Consider the following 16,084-nt stretch of genomic DNA (forward strand, 5'->3'; position numbering starts at 1 on the left):
CAGGTCCAAATGCAAGGCAGAGATGATCGCAATAAACGACAATATCTCTCTCTCTCTACCTCTCTCTCTCTTCTCTCTGTACTCCATGTAGAATATAATCAAGTCAAAATAAATAATGTAGAAGTCTTTCTCTCCATGTGCCATCACCTCCATATTTCCTACAGAAGACATCTCCTTAGATTCTATTTGATGAACCTCTTTGCAAAATTGGCACAGCCTACTAAAATTATATGCATTTTACCAAATTAGTCCTTGGAGATGGACATGCAAAGACAACTTCAACCATTGATTTAATTTCTCAACATTTTTTATCCACAAAAGCCTCTTAGGGCCACAAAAGTGGCTATTTTTTGACGAGGGATATTTTTAGGCGAACAAATTTTGATGAGTGTTTTTTAGGAATCATATGAGGCGAGCAGATTCCTAAAAGGATTCTCTCTTCCTCCTCCTCTATCTCTCTCGTGCAATTTTGCTAGTCTCCACTCCTTTTTATTCTCTCTATCTTTGTGTGTGTGTGTGTGTGTGTGTGTGTGTGTGTGAGTGAGAGAGAGAGAGAGAGAGAGTCTTTTTCATTTGATCACATAGGCCATTTCACTCTTTTGAGGAAGTCAATATATCATTTCCATTCACTTTCATGTGTATGTGTGTGTGTTTATTTATCAATTTTTTTGAATTAGATTAATTTATCATAGCATTTTATGTCATTTTCATCTCTCTTTCTCTCTCCCTCTCTCTCTCTCTTTCTCTCTCCCTCTCTCTCTCTCTCCCTCCCTGTCTCACTCTCATAGGTTATTTTGGCTTGATGAAGACATTAAGATAACATTTCATCACCCTCTCTCTCTCTCTCTCTCTTTAATAACTGGTCTTGATTTCAACTCTCTTCGTTGGCTAGTTCTTTAACGTCTCTTGGGATAATTTCCTATGACGTTAAAACTCTTCTTCTTCTTCCCTCTCTCTCTCTCTCTCTCTCTCTCTCTCTCTCTCTTTACCCCTACTTGGTCTACTTCTTCTTTCTCTATGTGTGTGTGTATGTATCTTTTCTTCATGAATGAAGTTGAATGCTTGAATAAATTGAATAATTAATAAAAAATTACATAATAAATTGAATTGAAATATAACCAAGTTTTTAAAAAAGTTACCTGGTTGAGCTGCTTCACGCACACCTTGACTATCACTGATCCATTCGCCTTGGCTTTCGCACTTGCTGCCTACGATAAGAAGAGAGAAGTTGTTGATATAACATTTCATTGAATCTAATATATTTCTTAAAGTCATGAACTAATGATATAACCAATTACTTGTTAGAACCTCATTAGTTTTGAGGCATGGAACAAATTGTAGAAGCCAACTCTTGAACCAAAGAAAACATGCAAAAAAAAATTGAATGATCAAGTTCATCTATTCCTACAGGAATCGGTCCCCTTTCATTACATGAACTAATGATATAACCAATTACTTGTTAGAACCTCATTAGTTTTGAGGCATGGAACAAATTGTAGAAGCCAACTCTTGAACCAAAGAAAACATGCAAAAAAATAATTGAATGATCAAGTTCATCTATATTACATGGAATCTACTACGATCCAAGTGATTTATCCAATGATAAATTACTTGAGCAATGGTTGAAGTCGAACCCATGGGCTTGACGTCAGCAATGGGGTATTCGCTGTGAGCCAAGCCAGTGCGAGTGGTTGCTCCTCGGACTGGCGAACACATACTATAAAAAAAACATCTCCCTCCTCAGTCCCTCATCTCTGGTGCAGGTCCTGCCACCCTCCTCCCGTGTCAATACGCATGTATCTACCACCTGCACCTGTGAGTAACTGCAAGCCCGCATGATAGCAAGGCAAAGAGACACAGACAACATCCCTTTGCAAGCCCATACTCCCTCTCTCAGACTCTGTGCATGTCTATAATTATTCCCCTCCCACTTTCGAAAGAAAATACAAGCTACAACCATACATGTTGCTCCCTCCCCACCAATTCCAAGGCCATTGCAGCTCGAGGTCTTGCTATGCGCGTGCATCCTTTGGATTCTCTCCCATCAATTCGGCATAGGGACTTGCTGCAATCCTGTGAACAGAGAGATGCGCCATAAAGAGGTGCAAGCAATAAGAGAGAAATAAGCTAGAGAGAGGCGATTCTGCTTCTCCAGGGGAGGAAGAGAGAGAGAGAGAGAGAGAGAGAGGACATTGACGAGCCGTGTTTCATCTACCCCTCTCGGTTGTGTCTCGTTGCTCGTTCCCTCCCTTGTGACCGCTTGGTGCCTCGTGGGTCTCCCCCATCTACTCCCGCCTTCGCAACTGCAACTCCTCCTCAGGTGCAACCCCTTGCCCTTGCCTTAGAATGCCTCGCGCAAGATAGAGATAGAGAGAGAGAGAGAGAGAGAGACAAAATATCCGATCTTAAAATGAGAGAGAGTGAGACATCTGGAGAAAAAAAAACATGAATCCTCTCCCATTACCTTTTCCTACGAGCACTTGCACTTTTGTTTTCTCAGTTCTTAAGGATCTTGGCAGATTCGCTCAAACCCGATAGGCGTGCCAACCTACTTAAGAAGAATAATCATATTTGTGCATCACTAATGCTCAAGGTCAAAGGTAAATTATTGTATTGCTTTGCACCAAGTTCTATGCGTTGCTTGTAGGAAAGCTAATAGAACAAGCTTTTCTTGGAAGACCATGGATGCTACCAAAAAAGAAATTCACTCTATCATCCAAAGTATTCATCTTACAAAGAACTGGCATAGAGGAAGAAGAACAAACCACGTAGCAGGTCAAAACTCCCAAACCCATTAATTACTTGGCGAGATTCCAAGGAACCTTTGAGAATCTGAGCATCCCAAAGGGAAAGTAGTCATTATCATAGGCTCGGCCCCTCCTCCCGCCCTTCGCCATCGCCCAATTGCTCTGTGCCCCCTCCCGTCTTGGCGATCTGCGTCATCTGCAGCGAGCCAGACACACAAATGTGACTTTGCTATCCCTCCGCACCTACCAAAACAGAGAGAACGTCCATTCCCTCAGGACTTCTCTTCAATCGAATTCCACCTCACCTCCAGCCAGGCTTGTCGCCCTCCTCTGCGACCATACCTCAATCCATTGCCCTGCTCTGCAATCTTACCTGCAGTCTTTGAGACTCCCGTGCTCAATCAACACAGACCAATTTGCAAGATTCTATTCCAAAATAATCTTTTAAGTTGAAGGAAAAGGCACAACTGCACCGATCCCTGCCTCGGCACCGTGGCGAGCAACCCCATGCCCCCGCTTCCTCTTCCATGTGTGTAGGTCAATGTGCACCTCCTCCCGCTTGAGAACCTAACTACCAGAGAGAGAGAGAGAGAGAGAGGGAGAGAGGTGCGCGTCCATGCTTGTCGTCTCCAACCCAACACAGCCTTGGCAAAGAACGCACCTAGTGCAGCTCGAGTTGCCAGAGTACGCGATGCCCCCTGGATTCATGCAATGTGTCTATGCTCATTTTTTCACAAACCTCATTGCATTTAGAAGGCTGCATGCGAAACCGAGCGCATGACATTTTGAGGCCTTATCTATAGCTCACAAATTGTGCTTGTTGGAGTTGGGATGCCTTCAGAGAGGCGCATGTTTTCTTGCTCGCCATGGTAGAGGTGTAGGGTTTTGCAGAGGTATAGGATTTGAGAGAGAGAGAGAGAGAGAGAGAGAGAGAGAGAGGTGACTGCTTGTCCTTGCCGCCGTGGTCACCTGCACTACGCGTCCTTACATCCTTACTTTGTCTTTTGAATTCTAAGAGGGTATCTTACAAGATACTCTCCAATTCACCTCAAAACCAAAATTGGCACGACGTTCCCTTGATAGATATTGAAGGTGTAGATCTCGTTTGGGTACCAACAAGTCAACCAAAGCATGAAGACAGATCTAGAATGGATCATATCGAAGAATTCATATTGCAAAGGCAAAGGTACTTCCAAGGAGATGCAACCATATGGGTCCCCTCAAGAGCAACAAAAGGCTATACCTTCATTTGGTCAAATATCACAAAACGTATCCACAAAAGTTGAGATTAAGAGAAGGAAACAAAAACAAAAAATGGAATTCAATAGGAATGCTACTAGGAACCAAGATTAGCTAGTTGCAAACCATGCTAAAGGGAAGGAAAATCAGTTAATTATAAAGGACAATAGCTAAAAAATCTTGCAAACCCAATTCACTAGTATTTCCAATTTCCATCTTTACATTCACAATGAGGAAACTTGGCCTCTTAGGATAAAAGACTTTCCCTTCTACTGACAAAACCCTTGAGCAGGGGCATTGCGTCAACTTCGGCAGTTCTACGCGAGTTAGGAGGGCTCATTGGCCGGTTGTCCGAGGGAGGTGGGTGTGTGTTGCTCCTTGGTTCAGCTATGGTGGAGCGTCTGCTCTGCAAGGGGAGGGATCTATGTGCAAAAGGCCAGGGATCTCTTAGGGGGAAGTCTCTTGTTGGTCTATGCCCTTCGTCCTTAGTAGGTTTGTCGGCCCCTAGTTTTGCACATCCAATGGAGGTCGCCCCTCTGGGCCCTCATGGGCTGAAATGGTGGCAGTTTCTCGATCTCTATTTTGACTTAGAGGCATGTTTCATAGGGGTGATAGATCTGCTGAGAATGGTGGCAGCACCAAGTCTGTCATTCTATGGGGCTTGGGCGCTCCCCTGCAAAATCCTGGATGTGCTCGGGTGTTTTGTGGTGGACTCTATTTGATGCAGGAGTGCTCCATTTTCGGTTGTGTCATGCGAACTGATGGTGGCTAGCGACCCCCCCCCCCCCCTTCCCCCCTTTTGCGGCATGTATTGGGTAGCTTTTTTGACCTTTTAGGTATGTCGAGATTTGTTGGTATCTCTAATGATATGTTCTGTATAGTTGAGGCTCTGTGTAATCCACGTTTGATGTCTGTTAGGGAACCTTTTTGAGGACTATTGTGGTATGTTGTGGTGCCATGGCTCGTTGTGAGCATGGTCTATAATGTTATTTTTTTATTAATACATCTCTCACTCACTGTGTGAGTTTTTCCAAAAAAGAAAGAAAAAATAGATAAAAGACTTTCCCAAACACTCATTATCCTAATAGTCGAAAACACATATGCCCAAAAAAATGTCCAATAATTATGTCCCATGCCTATATAGGCCATAGTGACTTAATCACCACCAACACACATGCATGCTCCTTGTTGAGTGCATTGTGCTCTATACAATTTAGCACCACATATTTCAACATCTAGGTAGACAAAGGCTAATGCATGTAGTGTACACCTGGACAGTGCTAGAAATTGCAACCCTTCCCACCCTTCTTTAGGGGTCTAGCCCTAAGGAAGGGGTCTTCATTAATGCATGGCACTTTTGTGATAGTCTTACAGGCGAAAAGCATGCCATTCAAAGACCCCTTCCCAAAGGAGGGGTTCTTTGAAAATAAGCCTTCACTAGGAAGGAAAAGTTCTCAAAATGCCCTTCAAAGACAAGTTTCACAAAATATCAAAATATAAGGTTGTTTAGTTAAAACTTGAGCCTAAGTTCTAAGGTGTGACTCGGATGTGCTCCATTTGGGATCAACTGGTTTGTGTCCGAGCCTTATGGTGGTAGGAAGTTTCTCTTGGTAGCTTATGGTTTTTTGTTGTCATACTCCATTTTGTCTTCCTATGCACTGGACATATTGGGGTGGGGTGGCAAGCACCCCAATGTGATGGCATCCATTGCTCGAGATCTTTTGATCTTTATGGTGTCTATGCTTCGCATGGATGGGGTTGTCATTGTCTATAATGGTGGATTGATGGTTCCTGTAAAAGCCAAGCCATTTGTAGTGTTTTTCTCCTTTTATATAAATAGCTCCTATTGAGCATTGCTTATAAGTTAGAAAATAGAAAATCAAAACCTAAGTTCTAAGGTGGGAAAATGAGTTTATATTTATTTAAAATTTGAGTCCCACCTCATAAATCAAAGAAGAGATAACACTTTTAATGTATTAATTTTAAACAAAGACCTTCAAAAAATCAAAATGCGATGGGACTCAAGAGTTGCATGCTTTTTCTATAAATGTTCTTAGCAATGCAAGGTTTGATGCAACCACTCTTGTGATGCTTGCCACGTAGGTGTTGGTTCTAGAATCTAGCGGTTGATAAGCTCCTCTTCTAATGTCCTAGCCTCTAGCGCAGGTGTGACTACAAGCTATCAAGTGTGAGCAATCAACAAGCGGTTAGTTTGGGCATGAATCTCTTAAAGGAAATGAGGAGATAGTGTTGAGGCTCAAGGAAACAATTCACAACAATGAATGGAGTTGGAGCAAGAATCAGACATTGCTTGAGGATTCAAGAGACAATAACTACCGGTACTTAAAGATTCTTTGAATTCAAAGATGCCACATGCCTTGAAGTTTTGAGTCGTGGATCTGGACATTTATTTTAGAGAGAGAGAGAGAGAGAAAGAGAGAGAGAGTTAGCGAGTTGGACAAATTCCTTGGTCATGTCGTCCCTTCTTTTGTTGCAATAGACATTCACAAAGACACCTTCCTCTCCAAGGGCCTCACCTATTGGTTAGAGAGTAGGAGCGGAGTGCAAGAGAGAGAGAAAGAGAGAGAGCACGACACAAGGATGTGGGGTGGAGCTCCCAAATCTTATTGTATGAGCAGAGTGTGTGAATGAGTGAGAGATCCTTATTTTGTATGTATAAAGAATAAGGAGAGAAATGTGGACGATCGGACACGGAACGACGAACACAGGCAAAGCACAGTGAGGCACACCGCCTTTACCTAACACTCTCCCACTAAAAGTTGTGTGCGGATAAGTGGCGAGAAGACTAGTCTACAACTAGTATATACAAGAGGTGAGAGAAGATGGCTCTTAACCTATGCCCACTGGCTCACTCCAAACACGTGAGTGCATTCGTAACCGCTCTAGTGGAAATGCAACATGCATACCACTAGGGCTAGAGCCACAATGAAACTCCTAATGCAGATATTGACTGATGACCTGCATGGCTTCACAATGTAGTGTCAGTCATCGCACAACTGACAACTCCCACTGTAAATGCACTAACCGCATAAGCAAGATCAAGTCTCGAGACCAAAAGGTCAGACAAAGAGACGATGAAACATGCACTATGTGTGCCAACCTATCCCTGTCAGCCATATGCATCCTCATCACGAACCACCTGACTATGCATCACTATGTCAACATCGTCTAGCAAAGGCATATCTGTTGAAAATGATTGCAAAACAAAAAATCAGCACCAATGTAATCACACACAGTTGTCTAAAGGACACTGTCGCCCTCAAACATATCAGACGCATCATAGAACAATGCATCGGTCTCTGGCTCAACTGATAACTGACTAAGTTGTGCATCCCCAAAGATATCACTATCTCCGTGAGCGTCACCACAAGACAAATGCACAACCTGCTCTCTATGCAGCACATCCACAAAAGAGACACGCCTCGTCTCTCGCTCCAAACATGGCTGCAAATACACAGAGAGTACACTGCCTCGTGTGTCAGAAATATGCAAAGGGTATACCAGACCACTCCTAGCACCTCTGGCTATCACCAGTGATCCCCTATGCATCTGAAATGACCACCCTCCAAGCATTACACAATGTCCACTACTTTGCAACTGATGCACTGAAATGAGACTCTGACTGAGTCCTCGTGCATAACATACATCTCGTAGCGTAAGCAATGCACCGCTAGGTAAAGACATGCATACATCTCCAGAACCCTCTATGTCATATGTTGAACCATCAATAAACTGTACACAACCAAGTGTCCAACTAGATAAAGAGAAAAACAAATCACAATGTGGCGTCACATGAAAAACTACATGCTCGTCTAGTAAAAAACGCGTAGACAATGTGCTATCGCAAGAACACAAATTAGTTTGAAGGCAAGCTAAACTCAAAAGTGACATGCACGTCACATGCATACTCTCTAGCATCTATCCTCATAGTAGCACCATGTATCTACCTCTTCCGCTACCTCATATGCATGAAGCAACGACGCCTAATATGTCCATTGTGGTCGCAGTGACAACATGTCAGTCGCGATCGTGAGCGAGAACTGCCTCTAACTTGAAGTGTCTCCATATACATGCCAAAACTATAGCAAACATTGCTGGAGATCACAAGACTCTCTTACCCAAGAGTACACCATTGTCTCAAGCAAAGAAGTTGAGCAAATGGTCAAGCTCACCAGCCTCTGCAATAGGCATGTATATCTGGCAAAATTTCGGAAGAGTCTCCCATGTAACTGGAGCAGAAAACTCAACAGTAAATCGCAACGGAGATAACAACAAATTCCCAAATGGCCAATCCGGGAATGTACTCATCTGGAATCACCTCACAAAGATATACACTGAGTCAAACCGCTCTAGCCGAGTATGACTCAACGGCGCCATAAATGACATACATATGAGAGTGAAAAACTGCTGCCAAAATGTGTCAATGAATGAATAATGTGCTAGAAAACCGTAGTATACACAACCTGTGTAAAAGTGGGAGTCAAAACTCAACCACTATCAAGAGTAACAAGAACTATACTTGTAGAGTAACACAAGTTTCTATACGGTTGAAAAATATGGCTGCAAAGCAGTCCTGAATTCAGCTCTGAAATAGCTGAAGAAACATGTCACAACTGTGCTGCAAATTAGCTTATAATTGAGCCATACATAAGCACCTGCAAAGAGGGAATGATGGTGGCTGAAAAATTCAGCTCACAAATGACCCTCAAACTTGCCTATAAACATGTCAATGTGAGAGCTAAGCTCGATCACAAAGTATGGCGAGTAAACTCCAGCCACTATCCCACAAAAGCATACACCTGTTGTGTCGAAACCGGTATGCAAGCCAAAACATTGCAGAAGATGTCCTCAACTGCAAATGTCAATACCTGTGGGAGTATTAGACTCAACCTGTAGCTAAGAGTCAAAACTAGAAGCTCCAAATGGCTAAGCACTCACAACTCAAGATAAAAAATGCAGACCGAAACACGCTCGCGATGCACCACCCAAAAGAGAAAACATTGCACGCAAATCAAAAGTGCTACAAGAAATTGCAATCTCGATCGCATCAACAATGCACATAAAACTGTTGAAAAAATGTCGCCATAATTTTGTCAACAAAACACCTACAAAACTAGTAACCAAAGTGACTGCAAACTCAAAACCATGAGCAACCAAAACGCATCAAAACGCACTCCGAATGCACACTTTACATACATTATTGCAAACACCTGCAAATCTAGTACACAAATACCTGCTCTACCAAACTGCCAAAAAACATGCTCGAGACATACATTGTCGAGTTTAAACTGCAATCACATGAGTCTCCCTGAGCATCAAATCACACAAGGCATACATTGTATTCTCCCACCTGTGAGCAAACTTGCACCAATGCCACTCTCACATCCGAGAGCAAACATGTGTGGAATCCTCGACACACAATAAACATCTACTGTTGCAAAAATTTCAGAGGTCAAAATCAATCCAAATGGACATCACCATTATGTCCGAAGCATGCAAAAACCCCAGGTTACATCCTAATGTTGCATAAATCGCATTTAGTATGTAAAAGTTATGCAAAAAACATTGTTTTGGAGCCCGAAAAATGATCGACAGAAATAAAAATCTGCATTCTTCCTGCAAGTATGGCTGCAAAAAAGCATACACACTTGCAATACGCCCTTCTCTCAAGCTTGAGAATGTCCCTCAAGCTTCCACGAGCACAGATCTGGTGGTTGCTCACTGATCTCAAGCTTCCACAGAAAACGAACTCACCATAGCCGAAAGCTCATATCTCTATAGCACTCCATCTTTTGGGAAGCGAAAGCTCTGATTAAATTGAGTGCAGGAGCAGAGAGAGAGAGAGAGAGAGAGAGAGAGAGAGAGCACGACACAGGAATGTGGGGTGGAGCTCTCAAATCTCACTGTATGAGCACAATGTGAGAATGAGTGAGAGCTCCTTATTCTTTGTATGCATAAAGAATAAGGAGATAATTGTGGTCGACGAACAACTGACCGACGGACACAAACAAAGCACGGTGAGACACACCGCCTTTACCTAACATCACCTCACTGAATTGCCTCTCTGCTCTTCCTTTTCTCAAAGGGCCTCACCTAAGAAAAGTCCCTCCAACTTGCACACACTTGCGTATGCTTCTTGTGGCACAGGTTGGCTAGAGTGAGTGCTCTCAAGATGTGTGTGTGAGAGAGAGAGAGAGAGAGAGAGCGAGAGAGAGAGAGGTGTGAACACTGATGGTGATGCTTCGAGACGGGATGAGGAGCAGACATAGCTAAGATATAATACACATATTCTAAGAATTTGCTAACGATCGAATTTAATTAAAGAATACCTAGTATGTTTTCTAACACGCTAGCTCCTCTTAAATATGGAACAACGAAAGGTACATAAAAAACAAGTGAATATTTCGTAGCAAAAAAAATAATTAAGGGCACGATGATGGGCGAAATATACGATAGCCCTTCCTCTTGAAAGGCCAACTAAAAGAACTCCCCTTCCTTATGTTGGACAAGGGCACCCTTCAATTTCAGGACTGGCACGGCAGACGTTTGTACAGAGGGATAATATAGGAAACAAGTAACACTCAAGGGGAAGGGAATTATGACTAGGTACATTTGTAGAACGCTAATTACATTGGGAGCCAGTGCAGAACACATACGAGAAAGGCTAGAGTGAAATCAAATTTCGGGAACTTGGTGGGGAGAGAGTCGAGAGTGAGGAGGACTGATCAGTGCTAATGAGAGCGGAGGAGGACCCGGAGCTGTAAGACATAAGAAAGCTGTTGATGGAGGGCATACCCGAGGAGGGAGAGCGGTAGCTAGGCTTGGAAGAGGGCAGAGGAAGGACGATGCTTTCCAGGAGGGTTTGGTGCACCTGGCGCATGCTGGGGCGGTCCTCTGGCCACGGATTGCAGCATAGCAGGCCCACGTGGAGCACGCATTGCCAATGTCGCAGACTCATGGCCAGAGCCGAATCATCCTCTGATCCTGCATTCATCCTGAGCCCCCTTCTTCCACTCTCTGCTTCTGCAGTGCTGTCTTGCTCAAGCTGCTGCGGCTCAGCCTGCAGCTCTTCCCCTAGTACTGTGGCAGTGACTGCAGGTGGCGCAGTACTTTTACACGTTTGTAAACAGGCAGGATCCAGGGCTTCCATGAGCTTGCCGCTTTGCTGCAGCAGCCAAGCCCAGTCCAGCAGCTGCATCTCCTGCGGTTGCAGCGACCCATCCAGTACCCGCCTCCCGCACGCCACCTCCAACGCCAGCACGCCAAAGCTGTACACATCCGCCTTGTCTGTTGCCTTGCCTGTGTACACCACCTCTGGCGCCACGTACCCCGGCGTCCCCACCGCCGTCATCGTCACCACCTGATTGTGCGTTATCAGCCTCGCTAGCCCAAAATCCCCCAGCCTCGCCTCGAAGCTGTCTGTCAGCATCACATTTGCTGCTTTCACATCCCTGTGTAGCACGCACTCCCCTAGCCCTTCGTGCAAATACTCCAGCGCCGCCGCCACCCCCACCAAAATCCTCATCCTCCTCCCCCCGTCCAGCTCCTCTCCATCCCTTCTCTTCTTCCCGAACAGATAGCTGTCCAGACTCGCATTGGCCATGTACTCGTACACCAGTAGTGCCTCGCCTCTTTGGTAGCCCCACCCTTTAAGCTGCAGGAGATTGCGATGGCGAATCCGGCTGATTATCTTTATCTCTGCTACAAACTCCTCCTCCATAGTCACCCCCTCTTTCAGCCTTTTGACAGCTACAATGTCTCCTTTTGAGAGAGTACCCTTGTACACGCTGCTGAAGGCCCCCTCGCCCACCTTCTGCTTGTCACAGAAACCCCGCGTGGCTTTTTTGAGGTCCCTGTAGATGTGGCGTGGCGCGGATTCAGATTTAGGAATCATTTCTATGATGTGTGGGCGGAACTGCCGATCAGACATTCGCTTCTTTCCCCTGTGGAACAATGCTAAGAACCCACACGCAGCGGCGCCTAGGAGGATCACTGCTGAGAGTGATAGAGTGAGAGGGAGGACGAACCGGGTCCGATGAGAGGGAGAAGGGGAATTAGAAGAGGATGTGTGAAAAGAGCTGGGAGGTGGATCAACTTGCGGGGCTGGAGGGGGATTAGAGAGGATGAGATCAGGGGAAGGGGGGGTAGCTGCCGGTCGAGTACTAGAGATCATGATGGCATCCTCACTTGCAAAGCTCCAGGAGAAGAGAGCAGTGCCTTGAACTGATGCACCTGAGGCAGCGGAGATCGCCGCATATAAACTTTGATTAGGGGAGCCGAAGAGATAGGAGAGATCGTAGGTAACATTGACGCTCGGCTGAGATGGTCGTTCGCTGGTATTAGAAGCGAAAACTCGGGTGAGATGCAGAGGGGCGACGTACTCCACCCACGCATGTATGGTGTAGTTGGCATAGAGATACAGAGGCGACCATGGATCACTGGTGTCCAATGTGGCATTCGAAGTGAGGCCATTGAAATCAATGCCAATATGGCTATTGCCGGGATCTGTGTAATTGGGATTCATGTAAGTGTCGAACTCAACAGCAAACAAGTGACGGCTGGGGAAGCTAGTGGAATCGGTTGAATTCTCCGTTGCAAGACCCAAGTTTCCGCCGCTGCTGTTGACGGGCAGTTGAAGGTTGGGAGAAATGGAGAAGGCCAAGCCGTCGCCGGCCTGCCCGGAGCGTCCGCCTGTCACGATTTCGAAGCTGAAGGAGGTGTTGAAAGAGAGTACCTGGCCAGAGCTGTGGTTGAAGAGAGGCAGCGAGAAGTTGTAGACAACACGCCCCACGCTTCCATGCTGCAGGTCTGACTTGGTGGTGTCTGGATTGGGGGTGAGCCACAGCTTTTTGTTGTTGTCGCTCCAAGAGGGCGTGTATATACTGTTGCTTTCCGACTGAAGAGTAAAATTGGGCGCCCCAGCTTGGAGCTGAAACTGCACTCCCGTCACCATATCATAATTTACAGTCACCAACAATGTGAGGATACACAATAGGCAAGGGCCGTGTAAGTGCTGCAGCCGCTGCACCACAATCACATGCCGCATCTTGCAGGCAGAAAATTGTGTTCTCTCTCTCTCTCTCTGTGCAAGACTCCAAGTTTCCAAATGATCTCTTTCCTTGACCCAATTTCAACGCGTTGTCTGGGTAGTTTGCATGTCATTGTCTGCACAGTGCATAGCCGGCCTGCGGTTCTCTTTTCGCAGCTCGCTCCTCGCTTTAAAGTCGACCCAATTAAAAAATCTATTATTTATTATTATTATTGTTAGGATTTGACGCCCTTCTTCCCAACTTTGACTCTTGAACCCTTAGTATGAAGGCCACTTTGAGGCAACACCTGTGTTTTGAAGGGAGAAGGCAAAATATGCCCGTGTTTTGAAGGAAGAAGGCATATTTAGAAGGCAAAAGCAAAATATGCCCGTGTTTTGAAGGGAGAAAGCAAAATATGCCCATCCTCGTGGAAGAATGTTAATCCCACTCTCGTGTCATTACAAGGGCAACCCTTAGGAAAGCCCTTCATGGACTTGAACTGAGGTCAAGCTCCACCAAAGGTGGGAGTGGAGACATTTGCATTCACAATCGCATTTTACATATTGACGGGAATTAAAAGTAGATGCAGGGGATCGGGGTGTGTGGTTAAGCCATTCATAATTTGGTAATTTACTAAATTCTAATGGGAAATGGGCTAGTGGCCATTGTTAAGTTCTAACTTAACCTAATGGGAAATGGACGACTCAGTGCTCACCCAAAATTTTGAACGAGCCAGACTCCAGAGCCGTGGCACGAGCACCGTGAGTGTAACTCTTGCTCTCAGCCTCTCTGTGTAGGTGCCTGTAGGGATTTGGAAAGATATCGAGTGTCGATGGTCACAAGGGGCTAACATCATCCCCACACACAGCAAATGAACTGCAACAAAAGAGGGGAAAGAAATGTGGGATTTGCTATGTCAACGCATGAGAGAGTTGGAAGGTCTTGTGACAACACGAAGACTCATGAGTAGAGACTTGCGAGCAACCTTCGGACTCTTCTCAGGCTCTCAGTCTGCCCCCTATTAAGCTTCAGTCTCGGACAGTGTAAGAATTGATTAGTTTCTCCGATAGAGTCTACTTGTTTCTTGTATGGAAAATGGATGCCTTGGCGTTCAATTTGCATTCGTACAAATGAATGTTGCTACGACTCTTTGCTGGCCTTTGTCATGAACAAGTATTTGGTAGTGCTGAAAAATGCTTGTTCTTTAAGTTTTCTGTGTTGTGTAAGGGGACATTTTTTACTCTTCTGTCATTGGAAGGGCAATGTTAAATTTTTTTTTTGTATTCAGATGGGCATACTTCTTACATACCTGTCTTTTGACATTTTGAGTTGCCTGTCAAATCCTAACACTGTTCACAAGATCAGAGATTCACACTGTTGGTTACCCCACACGGAAAGGGTAACTCATAAATGAGTTATTTATGAGTTACCCCTTCCCCTCCACTAATTAGGATGTGGTCATGCGCAAGGCGAGTTCGATTACTTTTTGGATGACAGGTCTAACAGTGCCAGAGTGGTAGCCGGTTTTACAGGTTTGCACATTTATGCCTTTTTAGGCATAGTTGGCTAACTATGTCCGATGTGTGAATCTTTCTCTCTCCTGGCTCACGTTGGCAATGTTTCCCAAAACTGGCTAGCTTCCACATTCTCTCCACTATTGCGCCTAAGTTGCATGTGCATCTATCAGAGGACTTTTGGATGAAATGCTGGAAAACTAAGCCTTGCGTGACCATGCCCTAACAGCACCTCTTGGTTGCAAAACAATCTTTTTACGCCTCATCATCTGCGTGTGTGTGAGGAGCAAGATGCAAAGGTGGGAGTATGTGCTTCTCCCATTTCCGAACAGAGTTAGAGTGATGAATTAGTCAAACTAATCAACTCATTCTTGCTCCCTTTCATAGCATTCAACGGTCCACTGCTCAAGCACTAGCCAAATGCAACCGGAAAGAGTTCTTGGAACCGGTGAAAAGATTTGTCAGAAAATCTAATATCTAACCAACCCAAATGATTTTCTCATATTAAACTAATCGTGGGAGAATAGATGGGAACAAGGGTTAGAATATAGACATGTGCTTACAGGTCTATCTCAACACGAGGCCAATGGTAAAGGGGTCCAAATGAGAGATGGTCTGTTAAAGAGCAAGGCTAGCGATTGGAGCTTAAAGACCTTAGGGTTAGCTTCATTGAAGACCTCCAAAGATTAGTGTTAAAAGTCATTTGACCTTAGGTAAGCTAGGCTGAGTGTCCAAAGCCTATTGGTTGATCCCTAGAGAAGTCCAATGATAATTTAGTTAATTTAATTAGTTGTTTTTGCATTTATCAAGTCCTCTCTCTCAAAGGGGAAAGGGGGACACTTGTCCCAGGGCTACCCTTGTTGCTTGATATGCATTTTGCATGTGATTGGACGTGCTTGTAGGGGTCCAATGAGTTTCCATGTTGAGCTAGAAGAGGGGGTTTCTTGGGGTGTATACTCTCCCACACACACTCTCATGGTGTGACGTACAAAGTTCAAGTGCTCCATCTCCTTCTCCAAGCTAGTCGAGAAGTTGAGAGCCTACACCTTGGCTATTGAATGCAAATCCAACCAAGAGCCATGCTTCAATGCTTAAGCTTGACATCTTCTCCATCTTCATTACTATGCTATTATGTATGCTAGCAAGAAGAGTGATGATAAGTGAGGAACTATTTCTTTCTCTTATGAATTTTTCTTTGTTTCCTCTTCCCTACCCTCATTCCCCGCTAGCTCTCTCCACCTTTGAAGGTGTTTGAGGCCTTGGGACTGAGGCTTGGGATAGTTAATGCTTTTTGCAAAGTCTCTGTTATGCTCGTGATGCATGAAGATTTCCATCTTCATTGCACCACCTAGGTCACAAAGGAACACAAAGATTGTATTGAGATTGTATTGTACCACGTCTCTCTCGATGGAAGAATCTATAATACAAATTCCTATTGGAGGAGGGACCGGCTCCACATAAATCCGGTCCTCAATTGTTGTCAAGTTCTTTAAACTCTCTCTCTCTCTCTCTTGCAAAAGTATTGTTCATGCCA

General features: G+C 44.7%; 1 protein-coding gene across 1 annotated transcript; it reads right to left on the bottom strand.

Annotated features, from left to right (window-relative positions):
• Positions 1–10,388: 10,388 nt before the first annotated feature.
• LOC147452012 (putative L-type lectin-domain containing receptor kinase S.7) lies at positions 10,389–13,116 on the bottom strand. Its single transcript, XM_086517848.1, has one exon. It carries the CDS (start codon positions 13,051–13,053, stop codon positions 10,672–10,674), a length of 2,382 nt encoding a protein of 793 aa, XP_086373974.1. The 5' UTR covers positions 13,054–13,116; the 3' UTR covers positions 10,389–10,671.
• Positions 13,117–16,084: the final 2,968 nt, after the last annotated feature.

Source organism: Adiantum capillus-veneris, chromosome 8 (genome assembly GCF_014529385.1).
Source record: "Adiantum capillus-veneris isolate H3 chromosome 8, ASM1452938v2, whole genome shotgun sequence".
In the NCBI taxonomy this organism is placed as follows: Eukaryota; Viridiplantae; Streptophyta; class Polypodiopsida; order Polypodiales; family Pteridaceae; genus Adiantum; species Adiantum capillus-veneris.